We start from the raw sequence: 17629 nt of genomic DNA, 5'->3' as shown, positions 1-17629 counted from the left end.
CCCTCTTTGGTACCTAATAGAAGTATTGTCTCTTCATTTTAGGGCTCCGTAGTTGATGAGGTTGTAAACAGCCAGGCAAATTGGCAATCAAAATAAGCAAATGGATGAGTAGAATTTAGAAATTATCGAGATTTTGAAAAGATCTTCTGAACAGGTTATAAAAGTTTCTAAAGAAAATCAGGCGGTCTTACGCATATAATTTTGTCCTTTTTTTGGCTGATTTTTCTTCTTTCATAGCATTGCCTTTGAAGTTTGCACAGTTACTACTGTCTTCAAACTCTCAGCTACAGTTTTTACCCTGTAGGACAAGAAAAAAAAATGTTTATGGCAGATATCTTTTTATGCACTTATCACTTTAAGTTCCAACAGCAAAGATAATTTCTCTGTTATCTAGTGATTTGCTCCAGGGGATGACTGCTGTTCCCAAGGTCAATTAGTCCAAAGTATCTTGTGATTATATTCATGGCTAGGCTGCACAGCATAAGAAGGGTTAAAAGGCCATTACAGACAGGCTTTGCATGCACAAGGATTTACCTGTGGGATCCACAGCTGATAGCAGTCAGGTATTCTGAAGTTACCTTGCGGGGAGGGTGGCAGAACAAGAGGAAGAAAGAGAAATTAATTATCGGTTCTCCAGAGAAGCATTCTGCTCCAAGCACTCTTTCCAGTGAAGCAGGAGAGATTATTTTCCCCAGCACTATATACTGTCCACTGAGACACGCTAGTGCTGATTGGAGCAATAAGGGATAGTTGTTACTCACAGGTTGGTTGCTAAGTGTCGTGTATGTATATTAGTTGCACTCACAGACGCCCCTTCTGTTTAGATAACTTGGGGTACACTTCTATCTAAACCCAGATGTCCTACTGGAATAGCGAGAGCTGTCTTTGGTTTTTAAGTAATTACTACTATTAGTTCATAATGCACCCAAATTAATGAAAGAGTTGCCACATAGGCTCATCATATTTGTGCTTTCTCATCTAAATTTGAACAGGAAGCTCTAGGGGGAGGGGTACAGTCCACATTCACTTGGGATATAGATCCTGCTGAAATAGGGAAGGCAGGGCAAAAAACATAGTGAAAACTAGTGAGGTCCCATTCATACTGCCAAAAAGAACAGTTCTTGAACTAATATAAATAGTATATTGTTCCAGCTTCAGTGTCAGAAAGAATGATCACAGAAGCAATCTAGTACACATGTGCTGTAGACCACCAGAAGAACTCAGGATGCAGTTGCTATTGATGCTTTTCCCACGTTAAAATTTAGAACTAATTTCAAGCCTATAACATGGTGAACAATCAATTCCCATAGACAAGAACAAAAAATGTATTTTGTAGTTCAGTAGCTGTTGAAGATCAGTGAAGAAGGAAAAGGTTGATTTAAGTAGCTTATCTTGCAGGACTTTGATATGCAAATGCCAAATAGCTATGCTCTTAACACTTTTTAGCAACAAGAAATCTGTACCATGGTTATCTCTGCTCGAAGTCTCATGCTTTTGACAGTCCTCAGAAGCATTTCAGGGTCAAAATTACATAACTGAGTTGGAATTTATTTCCAACTTGTTTTCAATTTTTTTCCAGAAATGTGACTGACCTAACATGCAGATGAATAACTTCATATATCTGTGACATAAAAACCTACCACCGCCTGTCCTTAAATGCTCCATGGAAAAATTGTAGAAAATGTTTAAATCATTACTTTCATGAGATTAATAATTTCACTTCATCACGTATCTCCAGGGTTACAGACACATCACAGTATAAGCTTCCTCATGCTCTAGCTTTGGAACTCTGGATTAAAGATAACCAAAAGAATGACTTCAGTAAATTCATTCCTCTGAGCTTCCTTGAAATGCACTTACTATTGCTGAGGGAACTAACCTGCTTTTTAACTGCTGAAGATATGTATTATGACTATGACCTCTATCCATGATCCTTTCTGCAAGTTTCTTAATATTCTCAGAACTAAGAAATGGTGCTTTTAAGACTTCTTTTGAAGACTGGATTCATTCACCTGCCTTCAGATATCTAAAATATAGAGACCTGGTTTTGAGGTGTTGGTCTAGACTCTTTTTATAGTCAATGGCGAGGTCTTCTACAGGGTGTTTATGATCATCCTCAGGTAGAAGAGAATAATCATGTTTTAAATCAGACTGTTTCTCCCCTTTGATTGTAAACGGAGGCTAATGCAATTGGCCCAGATACATACCTTTTTATTGTACATATCTAAGCCAATACCTGATTATTCCCATTCTATTTTGTGGCACAGTTGGTTTGGTCACAATGTTTTCCACTTTATTGTATAACTGTATTCTGGGAACCAGAAGAGCTGGGAGAAGGTAACAGAACATCAAAATCATTATTTCTGTTTTCTCATCGAGAAGTCAGGGGCTCTTTGGAAAGCAAATCAGAGACAATTGCAGAGTTTTGGTTGGGTAGATCCATCCTGAAAATGTGGTTTGTGGACTCTCAATTTTGACTAGTTCTCTAGACATAGCTGCTGTATGTTTCAGATCAAAATCCTCTTTAGGCCTGAGTTTTAACTACACAGCAGTAGTAGAGCTGTAGAATAAAGTCACTATGCTTAGGTGGGAGGAACAGGTAGAGAAGACCTAGATTTTCCTTGTGGAAGACAACATCTTCCAAACTACCCTGATGATTCTAAGGTAATGATCAATAAAAAGAGGTGACTGCAATTATCAGGACGATGAATGTACTGGCTCTGGCTGGAATGGAGTTAATTTTCTTCATAACAGCTCCTGTGATGATAATACAGCTATTGCTGAAAAATGCTTAATTATGATTAATTTAATGAGATCCACAGAGAGGCAAAGAAAACACATCCATTTTACTTGGCCTTGGATGATAATGACCCATGGTCTGGCTACCAATTTTGTGCAGAGCTCTCTGTTCATGATCAGAGTGTACTGCAGCGGGCCAGAGAAGGCCATGTGAAGATCATAGGTCAGGGCAGCCAGAAAGGGACATCCTGCAGTACCAAGAAAAAACATGAAGTTCATCTGGGCAGGACAACCAATGAAAGAGATACTTCTGTCTTCCGTTAGAAAGCTGACCAACACCTTTGGCAGGGGGAACCGGCATCTAACAAATCTCCAATAAGGAAAAGTTCCTGTAAAAAAAAATACATATCGGTGCAACAGGGAAGAGTCCCTCATTGTCATGAGGGCAATGAGACCATTCCCCTCAATGATCATGATGAAAAGGACAACAAACAGCAAACCTTTGCAGGTTTGGATGATCAGTAAATCCCAACAGAACAAACACAAATTCCACAATGTGATTCCTTTCAACATTTGTGAAGAACGTCCTGTCTGGGAGAGGCAAAAGAGAAAGAGAAAAAAAAAAGTACTCCTTTAGGTTACATAAAGACATTCTTCTGTTCCTTTATTATTATTTGTGGTCATGAAGGGTGGCATATAGCTCCCCTAACCCTGCAGAAATAGACCTGAGAGTCCTGGTAGACAGCAAATTGAACTTGAGTCAGCAGGGTGCCTTTGTAGCAAAGGTGGCCAACTTCAGCCTGGGTTGAATTACAAGGAATGTAGCCAGGAGGGTGAGGGAAGATTCTTCCCCTCCATTTGGCACTTGTAAGACCCCTTCTGCACTACTGTGTCCAGTGCTTTCCAGGACAAGAAAGACATAGACATACGGGAGTGAGTACAGGAAGGGCCACCAGGACAGTTAGTGGGCTGAAGCAGAAAATATATGCCAAGATGCTGAAAGAACTGTGTTTGTTCTTTTTTTAAAATAAGGCAGCTGAGGGAAGGTCTCATTGCTGACTTCTGCTACCTACTAGGAGGCAGAGACGACAGAACCAGACTCTTCTGTGGGGTGCACAGGGATAAAACAACAGGCAACACATACAGTTGGTACCTTAACAGCTTCCTTTCAATTTAAATTATTCCTTCCATGAAGAAAACAAAGAAAAAATCCTTTGCATCTTACATGCCTGAAGGACCTTGTTGGATGAATCTGGGAAAGTGGTGTGATTTCTCTCATAATTTTTAAGATTCATTTTATCTACAGAAAAAAAATGCACAACCAACACACAAAATCAAACCAAACTAGACCAAACCAAACCAAGAAATACAGAGAATATGGTTATTTAAAGTAGTCTATTCAGCATTTCCACTCTGACTCAGCCATCAAACATTAAACATCATTAAGACATTTTTGACATTTCCATGTGTGTATATCTATATCAGTATATTTATCAGTGAGAAGAAAGAACAATTTTACTAAGAAATTTGTTTGAAACAGAGGCTGAATTCACCCTTTAGTCAGACCACATTAATCTTGCCTGCAAGTCAATGCAGTACATGCAAAAATAGATACAATTCCTGTATGATCTTATCTATATTGAAGTAACTGGTATTTAAGTGTCTAGACTAAGCCTGTGTTATTTCAATTTGACTCTCCCATTGCAGACTGCACATTCAAGACTTAAGTGATTTAAGAAATTACAACATAACTGTTTAAGTCAGATACTGCAAAGAAACTAATAAATCATATTATCAATATCCTAACTAATAAGCATATCATTTTAAATTCAAAAAGTATATACTTTTGCACACTATTACACACTACTATAAGGATACAAATTGTCACTCTTAGAGGTTATGAATTATGCATGATTACTATTGAATTACAATTCCTTCCCCAAACAATATTGGGGTTCAAGCCCATACTTCCTTTCCCCATCCTTCCCCAAAAAGCCTTTTGTATGTTGGCATGATGGAAACTCCAGCAGGTTATCCAAGGGTGTTTCTTGTAGCATTCAAGTGGGCATTGAGCCACAGATCACCTTCATTACTGTCTATAGGTATTGCCACTCCTACCTTTGAAAGATCGTTGCCTCCTTTGGGCTTTATCCAATTTTAAATCTCATTCACTGTTTCTTCTGTTTCTCGACCCACTTTTCATTACCCTTGTATTTCCCTTTTTTCACCAGAACTCCTCCCAAACAATCAATCAGTGGTGCCCATCTACATGAAGGGCTGGAAGGAGGATCTGGGGAACTACAGGCCTGTCAGTCTGACTTTGGTGCTGGGGAAGGTTATGAAGCAGATCATCTTGAGTGCCATCACGCAGCACGTACAGGACAACCAGACAATCAGGCCCAGTTATCATGGGTTTATGAAAGGCAGGTCCTGCTAGATTAACCTGATCTCCTTCTATGACAAGACGACCCACTTGCTGGATGAGGGAAAGGCTGTGGATGTTATCTCCCTGGATTTTAGTAAAGGCTTTGGCAGCGTTCCCACAATATTCCCCTGGCGAAACTGGCTGCTCATGGCTTGGACAGGTGTACTCTTTGGTGGGTAAAAAACTCGTGGATGGCCAGGCCCAAAGACCTGTGGTGAATGGAGTTAAACCCAGTTGGTGGCCAGTCACAAGTGGTGTTCTCCAGGGCTCAGTATTGGGGCCAGTCTGTTTATATCTTTATCAATGATCTGGATGAGAGGATCGAGTACACCCTCAGTAAGATCACAGACAACACCAAGTTGGGTGGGAGTGTTGATCTGCTTGAGGGTAGAAAGGCTATACAGAGGGATCTGGACAGGCTGGATCGATGGGCTGAGGCCAATTGTATGAGATTCAACAAGGCTAAGTGCTGGGTCCTGCACTTGGGACAAAACAACCCCATGTACTGCTACAGGCTTGGGGGAGAGTGGATGGAAAGCTGTCTGCAGAAAAGGACCTGAGGGTGTTGGTCAACAGCCAGCTGAATATGAACCAGCAGTGTGTCCAGGTGGCCAAGAAAGCCAACAGCATCCTGGCTTGTATAAGCAATAATGTGGCCAGAAGGACTAGGGCAGGGATTGTCCCCCTCTGCTCAGCACTGGTGAGGCTGCACCTTGAATCCTGGGTGCAGTTTTGGGCCCCTCAGGACAAGAAAGACCTTGAGGTGCTGGAGCAAGTCCAGAGAAGGGCAATGAAGCTGGTGAAGGTTCTGGAGCACAAGTCTTATGAGGAGTGGCTGAGGGAACTGGGGTTGTTCAGCCTGGAGAAAAGGAGGCTGAAGGGAGACCTTATCACTCTCTACAACTACCCAAAAGGAGGTTGTAGCGAGGTGGGTGTCAGTCTCTTCTCCCAAGCAACAAGTGCTAGGACAAGAGGAAACTGCCTCAAGTTGTGCCAGGGGAGGTTTAGATTGTCAGAAATACTAGTGCAGGTGTAAGCAGCACTGAGATCAATGAGGGAAAGGGAAAGTTAATTAGAATCATAGAATTATAGAACCATTTAGGTTGGAAAGGACCTTTAAGATCATTGAGTCCAACCGTTAACCTAACACTACCAAGTCCACCACTGAACAATATCCCTAATCATCACATCTACTTGTCTTTTAAATCACTCCAGGGATGGTGACTCCACCACTTCCCTGGGCAGCCTGTTCCACTGCTTGATAACCCTTTCTGTGAAGAAATTTTTCCTAATATCCAATCTAAACCTCCCCTGATGCGACTTGGAGCCATTTCGTCTCGTTCTATTGCTTGTTACCTGGGAGAAGAGACATAGGTAATAAATTTGTTTTCATAGGCCATAACTAACTAGTATAATTAGAGGTGCAGAGGCCTAAATTTTGATGAAATATACATCTGCTTCCTGTAAAGATCCTAAGATTTTATTACTTTGTTCAAAACCTTTATACATTACCTGCAGTTACCCCTGTTTATTTTCCATGAAGGAGAAATGTCTCTGGAAAATCAGGGCACTGTGACTAAACTAATTCTTGTGGGATTTTCTGTCCCCCACTACCTTTAGGTTCCACTGTTCCTGATGCTCTTGGCCATTTACTTGTCAAGACTGTTGGGGAACTTAACAAACATCACAGTGGGTTTGGAGAGATCATGATTTACACACCATTATGTATTACTTCCTCTTCAACTGGTGTTTTCTAGAAATCTGTTTCACCGCATCTATTAGACCAGTGATTTTAATGAACCTTCTGTCTCAGACACTATAGCTATATCTTTCTCAGATTGCATTATCCAATGTTTCTTCTATTTTATTCTGGGATTAGCCACATTCCTTCTTCTGCCTGTTGTGTCCTATGATTGCTATGTATTTTCCTCCCCCAAAAATGCAAAGGTGTGCTTTCAACTTGCCGTTTCTTCTTAGCTGGGAAGTTTTCTCCTTGTAATTAGCCAAATTATCATTCTATTCAGGCTGCCATACTGCCATTCTAAGGTCATTGATGACTTCTTCTGTAACCCTGAACCTCTCCTGAACTTCCCTGTGGTGACAGACTTACTGACTTTGTGACAGCAGCCATTGTTTTAGTGGGCTCTTTAACAAGGACAATCATCTCCTACATATACATTTTCTCCACTGTGTTGAAGATCACATGTTGTAGGAATGCAAAAGGTTTTCTCCGCTTGTGGTGCCCATATCTCTGTGGCCTCTCTCTATACTAGGGCAGAGCGATGTTAATGTATATGAGAATTTCACAGACTTCTCTTGATATCAGGGTTGTGAATGTGCTGACTTTGGTGGTCACACCTTCGCTAAATCCATTCATCTACACCTTGAGGAATGCGAATGTGACAGAGGCCTTGGGAAATTTCTTCACACAACCCACAGTATTTCATGAAGGCAGGACTGTCTAAGCAACATAATTCATTCTCTCGTGTCAGATACATTCCTTGGGAAACAGTGGACTGACCTTCGAAAGAACCTTTCTCTTTCTTCACATTCAGACATGGAGGAAGTGTTTATGTAAACATTACATAATGCCTCCTTCTCTGGAGATATTCAAAACCCACCTGGATGTGACCCTGTGCAATGTGCTCTAGGTCAGCCTGCTTTGGCAGGGGGTTGGACTAGATGATCTCCAGAGATCCCTTCCAACTCTAACTATTCTGTGATTCTGTGATTATGTTAGGACTGAGACTCAAATCACTTCAGTAAAGCTGTCAACCTTTTAGAGGTCTTGGCCAGAGTCCGTCATGTAGACTAGAAATCACAGAATCACAGAAACATTTATACTCAGTGCGGAGACATGGACACTTACACAATTTAGATCATCTTGCTTTTTGCAGTGTAGCAGAATCAGGTGAAACAGACCATAGAAGTGCTTGTTTTTCTCCATTGACTATAAAAAATATTCAGACCCCCAGACCAAGAATTCAGACACAGATGTATCATCTACTTTGACATCTAAACTTAGATGACCTGTATCATACTACCACCTTGTAGGTATCTGCAAGGAGATGATAAACTGCAAACCAGTTTATAAAGGTCCCGAGTACATTAATAAGATTAATGCCCCTGCACAGGCTCTCCTATGGACTCCACCCACACCCTCTGCCCATGGGCCCAGGCTCTACATTTAAGGTCACTTAAGCTGGGCCTCGTATAGATCCTGATCAAGAGACCGTTGCACGTTTAGGAACTAGCGATGCATGCAACAGTTCACCTGAGAAGGCCCAGGCCTGTGCTGTGCCCAACACCCAGCGTGGCCTCCAGGTCCATTCTGCGCACGTGCCTTGGCCGCAGGATGAATTCAGCAGCTCACGGCCAGCGAGGGGCCTGCCGGCTGCTCATGCTCAGTACTGGTCTGAGCCTGCGTGGTCTAAAAGTGAAGCAACAAGTTCTCATGAGAACATCATTTAGGAACGGAGTTGTTTTCTTGTGAGGCAATTATATAATAGATTGAATGACCAAAAGGGAGAGCTACCTCCACGGACAGGATCTACGCAGCATACCGTGAGAAAATCCATCCCCTCCTGCATGAATGCAGGGTTCCTAGTATCAGAAAGGACATAAGATTTGCTCACTACCCATATTAATTTTGATAGTATCCTATTCAAACAGGATTTAGCTGTTTGTTGTTGGGCCTTTCTTACTGAGATCCAGAAGAAACCCTGCATTGTCTCTCTCACTTCAATGCCCCTCCAAATGGAGAAGAGGTGATGTCAATCTTCCACAGACAGAAGGAAAGCAGTGTACCGCTTTAGGCTGTTAACTGGCATGACGTCATTTCAGTTGGACATCAAGCATTGAAACAGACCCCAGTAAAACTCAGTTGAGAGTAATTCTGCATCCAAACTTTTATCTCCAGGCCTGACTCTGACAGTCATATACTGCAGCTTTTCAGATAAATTATACAATGGAGAACGACTGCCCCTGCTCCTCCTGACCCCTCCCCAGCGTCATTGATCAGAACAGGGCCCAGATTATAGACATAGATTTTTCTCGCTAGATGTTCTTGTGAAGAAAAGTGATTAAGGTTTAGGTCGCTTAAAGAATCATCATCAAAGATATTAGCAAAAGTGATTTTAATACGAATCTGTAAAAGTGTGACTTAACAAAGTTCGAATGGCAAGGTTCACTCTATTACTTACTACAAAAGGGAAATTGAGTTAGAATTATGATAAAATGATTTACGCAGATTGGGAATGGACAGGGGTAAAGGGGAAAAGAATAATGTAGAAAGGGAAAGGAAGACCCTCCCGTTGAGTCACAAGGTTCAGAATGGACCCCCTTGTTTCTAGACTCCTTCTCAGAGAGGAATCCAGGTGCCACTGGATCCAGTCCTAGTCCTAGACTTGGTCAACGGTTTATGGTTAAGGGAACTAGATACAGGGATTTCAGTGGTATTCGTTCAACATGGTGTTATGTGCTTTGCACAACTTTGGGATAGAAGCAATTTAAGATTTAACATTATTATGGTAAATCACAAGAATAAATTATATGATTTTCTAGCAGTACTTAATCAATACTCAACAATCTATTATAATCAATACAGTGACTTAGTTAAAGATTCAACAAAGCTTCTTAAATCAAATTGCATATACACAAACACACATACACACACAGAGATATAGAGGTTAACCTATAATTAAGATGTTTGTTTTCTGCATATTGTAATAGAGATTTGGGACCCAATAATCTTTGAAAATCTCATGAAATCAAAATATAGTGAATTAATTTTTCAATCTTTAATGTCACAAAAATCTAATTGTAGTGAATTACTCACTCTTTCCCTTTGTCAGCATCTATCGTCAGACAGTCATAATCACCTCGCAAGTCTATCCTGGATGTCGCAGAATCTACCCTGAGAGGCATCGCAACTCAAGGGGAGATTCAGTGACACAGCCTGCTGAGATCTCTGAGAGCTCAAAGGGCCTCACTTAGGATCAATATTTATAGGATTGCAAGATGATTGACTTTAGTCACTACCCTTTTTTAGTGATGGCCATTATTCTTGTCAGGCAGTCTTGGCACCTTTCAGAGCGGGCTATGGTCCAGGCAGGAGGAGTTCTCAGTACGTTTTCCAGGCAACAGGGGTTTTAGACACAGTTGGGGAGTGTCCAATCGTCCCAACTCATTGTTCTCATGTGTTTCCTGAGCAGCAGGAGCTGCAGGTGCGGTTAGTGGGTGCCAAATTGTACTCTACTCACTGTACTTGTGCCTAGGACAGGGAGCTACTGGATCATCTTGACCCACTGCACCAGCAGGCAGGCTCAGAGAGTGCTTGATTATCTCAGACCATTTGCTGCACCTGCAGGCAGCATCAGAGCATGCCTGATTGTTTCAGACCACTCACTGCACCTGTGTTTAATGTTGACTGGTCCTGACATTGCAATGTGGTTCAAAAGAGGGGTGGGGTGCCTGCCTCACCGCAATGTTGGTTATTTGAATCAATATAGAAGAATTCCACTTGTGGCGTTCTGAGGATTTTGACCAAAGTGCAGTCAGAGACAAGAGTAATTTTTTCCAGAAATCTGTGGGTTATATTTGATTAAAAGTGGAATTGCTGACTGATATCTGCACTGCCAGTGTTAAGACATGACATTCAGTCTGATTTTCTTTCACCTGGCCTTGGGACTGTCTTTCCCCACTGTCACGGTTTAAAGCTGGGCTGGCTATTAAACCTGCAGCAGACGCTCTCTGTTAACCCTCCCCCCCCACCTGAAGGGAAAGGGAAAGGGAAAAGGGAGAGAGACTTACGGGTTGGAAAGTTAAAACAGTTTTAATAAACCTATAATAATGAAAAAGAGTATAATAATAATATTGGAATAATCAAATATATACAAATATATATACAAAACCAAGATCGAGCTCCCCCGATGTCGGCAACGTCACCACCGGCACTGCAGGGCAGGCTCCGGGAAGGCCCAGCCTGGGCCTAGCGACGGTCGAGAGCTGGATTCAGGGATGCACAGATCGGGATCGGGGGCAGCAGGAAAACAGTCAGAGTCCTCCTTGGACACCGGCCATAGCAGAAAGAGCAAGAAGAGCGAGACCCTCGTGATCCCCCCGCTTTATACCGAGAATGACGTGTATGGGATGGAATACCCTCGTTGGTCAATTTTGGGTCACCTGCCCTGTCTGCTCCCCCCTGCAGCTGCGACCCCCCTTCGGCTCTTCACTCGTAAGCAGTGAGGAATTCAGCAGTGACCTTGGTTTCTCTAAGACTAAGTACAGCAAGAGCCTTACTGCACAACATCCCTACCGGTGCCTCAGCGATAACTACAAACTTCGAGCGTTATCAGTCCTGGAAGCAGACACTGTCTGCAAAACATGTAGTTAGTTTCAGAAAGTGCAGTTGCTTAGAGGAGACTTAGCTGAAAGTAAAAATCACTGAAAGGAAAATCGGCCTGGTTTACGCCAAACCAGGACACCCACTCTTATCTTTAGTCATTGACTAACAGCAGACAGCAAGTGATTTTTGTAGGGAAGAATCACCTAATGTGATGTCGAAGTCTTCTGAATGATAAGGTAAGTGACTGCTTAGAAGTGCTGTATCTTTGTTTAATTAAACAGAAGCATAGTATGATTCACCCAAATAAAGACAGAAATTATTATCCATAGAGGATGATAGAGGATAGAGGATGATTTTTCAATGATCTGAAAGGCCTATATGAGATGGCACGATGCGTTTTCCCATGGAAGTGCCTGTCCCTAACCATTAATTAGAGAGTATAAAGCCAGAGTTAGACATGAGCTATGCATATGCTCCCTCCTCCTGCAAAGCCTTTTTCCTGTTCCTGGTTTGTGTAGTTCATTTCCATACCAATTTTTTATCCCTAAAGATTAGTGAGATGAGTCCCAAGACTATGACTGGTTAAAAAAAAACAGATTAAAATAGATATGCAAGTCCTCTGTAGGTCTTTCTTTACAGTTAGTTCCAGGAGCAAACAGGAGAACCAGAGAGAGGTTTTTGTCATACCTAAACAATGAAATAAAAATAACTGACTCCTATGATTGCAAGCAATCAATACCCAACAGATTATTTTCCACTGGGAACACAAACACATTGAAATACTCAAGGTTTGTGATGTGGCTTTTCCAAAAATATTCACCACAGCCTTCTTGTAATGGCAGGTGGGCTACCTTAATTTACTTTAGTCTTCTTTCTCTTATGCCGTATGTTATTGTTCTTCTGCCACAGGGCTTCTCTGTAAGGGAGACTCATCTGTCTATGAAGTGAATGGATTATTGGAATAGAAAATAAATTCCGAGACTTTTTTAATTCTTGAAAAGAACTGCTCCTCCCAAAGAGTGCCTGGGACAAAGGTAATTTCCTGGAGAGTGATCTACATTCTTTAGTATTTTTGTGTGGTACTGTGGAGTGTATATGGGATTATCTGTGTTCAGTAGGTGATTCTTTTCTAGAATGAACCTCATCCACAGAATGATAGCAATAGGGACTCATTGCCAAAACCCTACTCTATCAACAAATTAATAATTTCTAGATTTTAAGGACCAGCCTTCTTTGCTTGGCAGCAGGTGTTAGGGTAGAATATCTCAGCTGGATAATGGGAGAAAAGTCCACTTCAAAGACTGGGGCAGTGGAGTACAATCCTCATCCTAAAGGAAGAGTAAAATATTCTACCCTCATAAAGAAGACATATCTTTCTTTTCATTGACTAGAAGTGAAGTACACTCATTTGAAAAAGTTGTTCTTACTTATCAAAAGCTATGTGAAGGGAACCACTTTCCCTCCTTCCTCTAAACTATCTTTAGCGCTAAAACCACCTAAACACAACAGTAAATTTATTATATTACAAAGCAATATATATAAATATTTCACTTACTGTTTTGTATTTCTCTAGATTAACTAGAAAACGTACAGGTAATGATTTCTGCAGTTAAAAAAACCTGAGGGACATGACTAGCTGGAACCACACAGTGGTGACCTGTTTCCAATTTTTACCTTTCTCCAGCATTCCAGAGATCCAAGCCTCTCTCTTTTGTCTTGTATTGTTCATGTACCTCAGTACTTTGGTGGGAAACATCCTCATCATTATGATCACTATGGTAGATGCTGCCCTTCACTCCCCCATGTGTTTTTTCCTCAAGAACTTGTCCTTCCTGGAGATTGTCTACACTACATCCACAATCCCCAAGATGCTGGTGAACTTCCTTGCAAAAAGGAAGGGAATATCCTTTCTGGGCTGTGCCACACAGATGTATGCCTTCTCCCTCTTAGGGATCACAGAATGTTGTCTGCTGGCTGCCATGACCTATGGTCGCTATGGGGTCATATGCCGTCCCCTGCGCTACACGACCATGATGAGCTGGAATAAGTGCTTCCTGCTGTCAGGTGTATCTTGGCTTACTGGTGTCTTGGTGGCCCTAGGGCAGACAACTTTCACCTTTATCCTTCCATATTGTGGACCCAACAAGATCAATCACTTCTTCTGTGATCTGCCGCCTCTGCTGAAGTTAGCTTGTGTGACCACTTACAAGAACGAAATTGCTACCTACATAGCAGCTGTCCTCTTCATCATGGTCCCCTTCTTACTCATAGTTGTGTCATATGTCCAGATTCTCCACATCATCTTCAAGATGTCATCAGCTAAGGCAAGAGAAAAACATTCTCTACCTGCTTCTCTCACTTGGTCGTGGTTACTCTGTTTTACGGATCTGGCATTGTAACCTACTTGAGACCCAAAGCCTTTTATTCAAGCAGCAGTAACAAACTGCTTTCTCTCTCTTACACACTGGTGTCTCCAATGATGAACCCCTTGATTTACAGCTTGAGGAACAAGCAGGTTAAACAAGCCTTGAAAAGACTGATAGCCAAAAATAAAAATGTGTGACATGTTTATGAATTATTGCAAATTAAATCCAGCAGTAACTTTGATATTGTGTGCATTACTGGAAGGACAATATGACTTGTCATCACTTATCCAGAAATTCATATCTACCTTGCACCTCTGTGTCAATCCTCCAGATAACTTCATCTTTCTTTCTTTTTAAAAGAGGTATTTTTCAGATTATTTTTCATGTCATTTTAAGGTAGGATTGGTATACAGATCAAGTGAATTGCATGGTACCATATCCTTTATGTCTGTCCATACAGAAATAGTTCTGTATATTGCAGATATGTTTGCCTGTGGTAGGATGAAACTCACAAGATTCTCTGAATATTGTGAAAACATTTCTGTGGAGCTTATCTAAAAATAATTACACAGTGATGAGGGCAAGAAATTATCAGAGAAGAGGACAATGGACCTAATGAGAAGCACTCCACAAATAGCTAAGACATTAGTCTTCTGGTGAGTTCTGATGAAGATATTTCCCAGATGAACTCTTAAGATCTATTCTATGAAGAAAGTTTATTTGAAGGCCTGAAGGGGTAATTATTCAGTTTACTTCAAGTACCTTGAATGTAAAGAACTATGGCTGGAACCCTGTTCTCCACCGGTATTGAATGGAGTGAAATAGATAAAGCAAAAACACAGTTTATGTGTTCTAAAGTAGACTTCTGCTGTAGTAAGAGACAAACTATCACTTAGACATCTCCGTTGCTGTATATTTTTTGTGTGTGAAGTCAAAACGATAAGTATGGTGGTGTCCTATGTCCTGTTATGTGTCTGTAATATATAAATGACTTATTTTTTACCCAAAAGGGAGCTTACCTCTCTCTGAGAACTTCCCATGCCACACGTACTTTTCCCTTTCCTACTCCTAAACAGGTCTAAGTCCCTGCACGAACTTTCTGTGAGAACTAGAAAAGTAATTGGAATATCACCGGTGACTCCTGCCTAACTCAAAACTCCATGACTTGGATCATCTTTGAAGTGAGACTCTGTCATTTTATTGAGCCCCCTTCTGGGCCCACTTCTGGGGTCATTTTAGTTTGTCCTCCCTTCTGGGATGGTTTGGCCCTGTTCTGAGATCAGTTTGATGCACTCAGTACAGTAATATTATGAACATACACTATACACATACATGTAATCAATCATAAGTATATCTGCTGTTATATTATTGGTAAATTTATTAGTGATAAATTTGTAGTAACCTGTAATATTATATATATATTTGTTGCTATTATTGATTGTTGCTATTACCGATTGCTTCTATACTATTTATTGCTGATAGTAATTTTTAATAGCGTAACATATATATATTTGCTTTATTAATCACAGATATATTTGCAGTGTATTATAGAATCCTACAAATCAACAGCTGCAATCTCTATACACCCACAGGCTGAGTAACCCTCTAGGTCATGACAGACCTCTGGATGTCTCTAGTCCAATCTTCTGCTCAGAGGAGCTTAAATTTGTGTTAAGTTGCTCGGAGCATTCTCCAACAGAGTTTTGGATATCTCCAAGGATGGATATCACCTCACCTCTCAGGGACCCTGTTGCTATGTTTAACCACCCTCATGATGAAGAATTTGTTCCCTTAAGTCAAGTAGCAATCTTGCATGTTCCAGTCTGTGTCCATTGCCTCTCTTCCTTTCCCTTTGCACCTGCAAGAAGAGTAGGGATCTGCCTTCTCTATGCTCTTCTATTAGTTGTAGATAGAAATAAGATCTCCCTGGTCCTTTTCCTCTTTTAACCCTGAAAAAAACAGCTTTCTCATTCTTCCCTTGTACATCTTGTATACCAGCTCCCTAACCTTTTTAGTTGCCCTCTACTTGGCTCGCTCAAGTATGCAAGTAGATTCATTGTTCTGGGGAGCAGAAAAATGGACACCACACTCTAGATGGGATCTCACAAGTGCTGAATGAAGCGGAAAAATTCCCTTTACTTGCCATGGTGGCTTCACTGTTGCTAGCACAGACTAGGATGAAGTTGACCTTTCCTGCAAAGGCATGCTGATGACTCATATTCTGTTTGTCCACCTGGACACCCCAGATGCTTTTCTGAAAAGTTCTCTCCTAGCCAGTGAGACCTCAGTCTGTCCCATTGCATGGGGTTTTTTGATCTAAGATGCAGGGCTTGATATTTGCTTTTCTTGAACTTTGTGAGGATCTTTTCAGTCTATGCTTCTGGACTCAAAACTTCTTTGAATAGCACCTCCGCCTTTATTTGTAACAGATACTTCCCACTGTTTGGTGTAATTTTCAAACCATGGTGTCATTTTCAAACCACTGTTTGTTTCACCATGGCTTCCAGATGTTACACCTTCCTTGCTTTATGAGCTTCAAACTCTTGTCTGCATGGATTTTCTGCAAAGACCCTGTCAATTTCCCATTCATTTTCCCTGATGATGCATGGTCTGTTCACCTATTCCTCAAGTTCCTTCACCTCGTGACTCAGTGCCTTGTCTGAAGTACATGTCACACAAGAGAGGCCACCCCAGCCCCAGTCCAAGGCCTCTACAGTAGTCTCCACATCCTGGAGCTCTGTCTGGGTCAAGGCCTCTAGTGTGCTGGGGCATTAGCAACATTCACTGCCAGAGAGGTTTTCTGCAGCATGTTGAGAACAATGTTGCACAGTCTTCAAGTAGCTCCATGCAGTTTTGTGCAGGTGCTGGGTGCTTCTGCTTCCCTAGCTGCTGCAATTTCTCCACTGATATTTTCCCTGCATAGGGAAAATTCAGGTGAAAACTACAGGGACAGCCAAAATGGGATTTCCATGAGAGCCAATTCCATTTCAGGTAGGCCTTCCCTTCAGCATTTTGGGTGCTCTCAATGAATTCTGGAAAGGAGACAGAGCTGTGCAGAAATTCATTGCCTTATTTCTCAAGGATTAGAGAACAGTCCCTGGCTCAGGATTTTAATTTTGCAGTATTAGTGTCATCCCAGAATCTCCTTATAATAACAGAAAAAGATGAATTTTGAGGTCAAAACTAATTTAGTTGTTTCTACATTAGCTGTAATGAATCCATGTTGTTTTTCTATATAATTAAAAAAGCTCAACTGAGATGCTATACATTTTTTCCTGTTCCCTTTGTGTTCATGTTCGTATTAAGAAAACGAGGAATAGAACAAAGAAATATAAACAGAATAACCTTAAAGCATTTACATGGCTGCTATTTATTCATTCATATATAAAAGAAAAAGATAGACATTGTAATCATATAGTAATACACCTCCATATTCAAATCCCTATAATATTTTCATTATCTGTGAGTAATTGTAGCTCTAATTGGAGGACTTTATAAAGAAAAGTATACCCAGTTTTTAAAAAAAGCTTTTGTTTACACCAAGCACAACGGAGATTAGTCTATAATGCCCTCATATTATACACATTTAAATGTACTGAAGTATGTTCTTTCAAATAGTCTATATTTGATCTGGGGTGCTGGCTGACAGCAGGCTCAATAAGAGTCAGCAGTGTGCCCTAGCAGCCAAGAGGGCAAACGACATCCTGGGGTGTATCAAACACAATATAACCAGTTTGTCAAAATAAGTGATTA

At 41.1% G+C, this 17629-nt stretch overlaps 1 protein-coding gene across 1 annotated transcript; it reads left to right on the top strand.

The window, feature by feature from the left end:
• The first annotated feature begins 13138 nt into the window (after positions 1-13138).
• On the top strand, positions 13139-14073 carry LOC137673925 (olfactory receptor 10A4-like). The gene is given in 2 exon segments (XM_068418994.1): positions 13139-13829; positions 13832-14073. Coding segments are annotated over 2 exon segments (933 nt in total).
• The last annotated feature ends 3556 nt before the right edge of the window (positions 14074-17629 follow it).

Source organism: Nyctibius grandis, chromosome 26, assembly GCF_013368605.1.
Source record: "Nyctibius grandis isolate bNycGra1 chromosome 26, bNycGra1.pri, whole genome shotgun sequence".
NCBI classification, from domain to species: Eukaryota; Metazoa; Chordata; class Aves; order Nyctibiiformes; family Nyctibiidae; genus Nyctibius; species Nyctibius grandis.
This window is presented reverse-complemented; position numbering and strand designations above follow the sequence as displayed.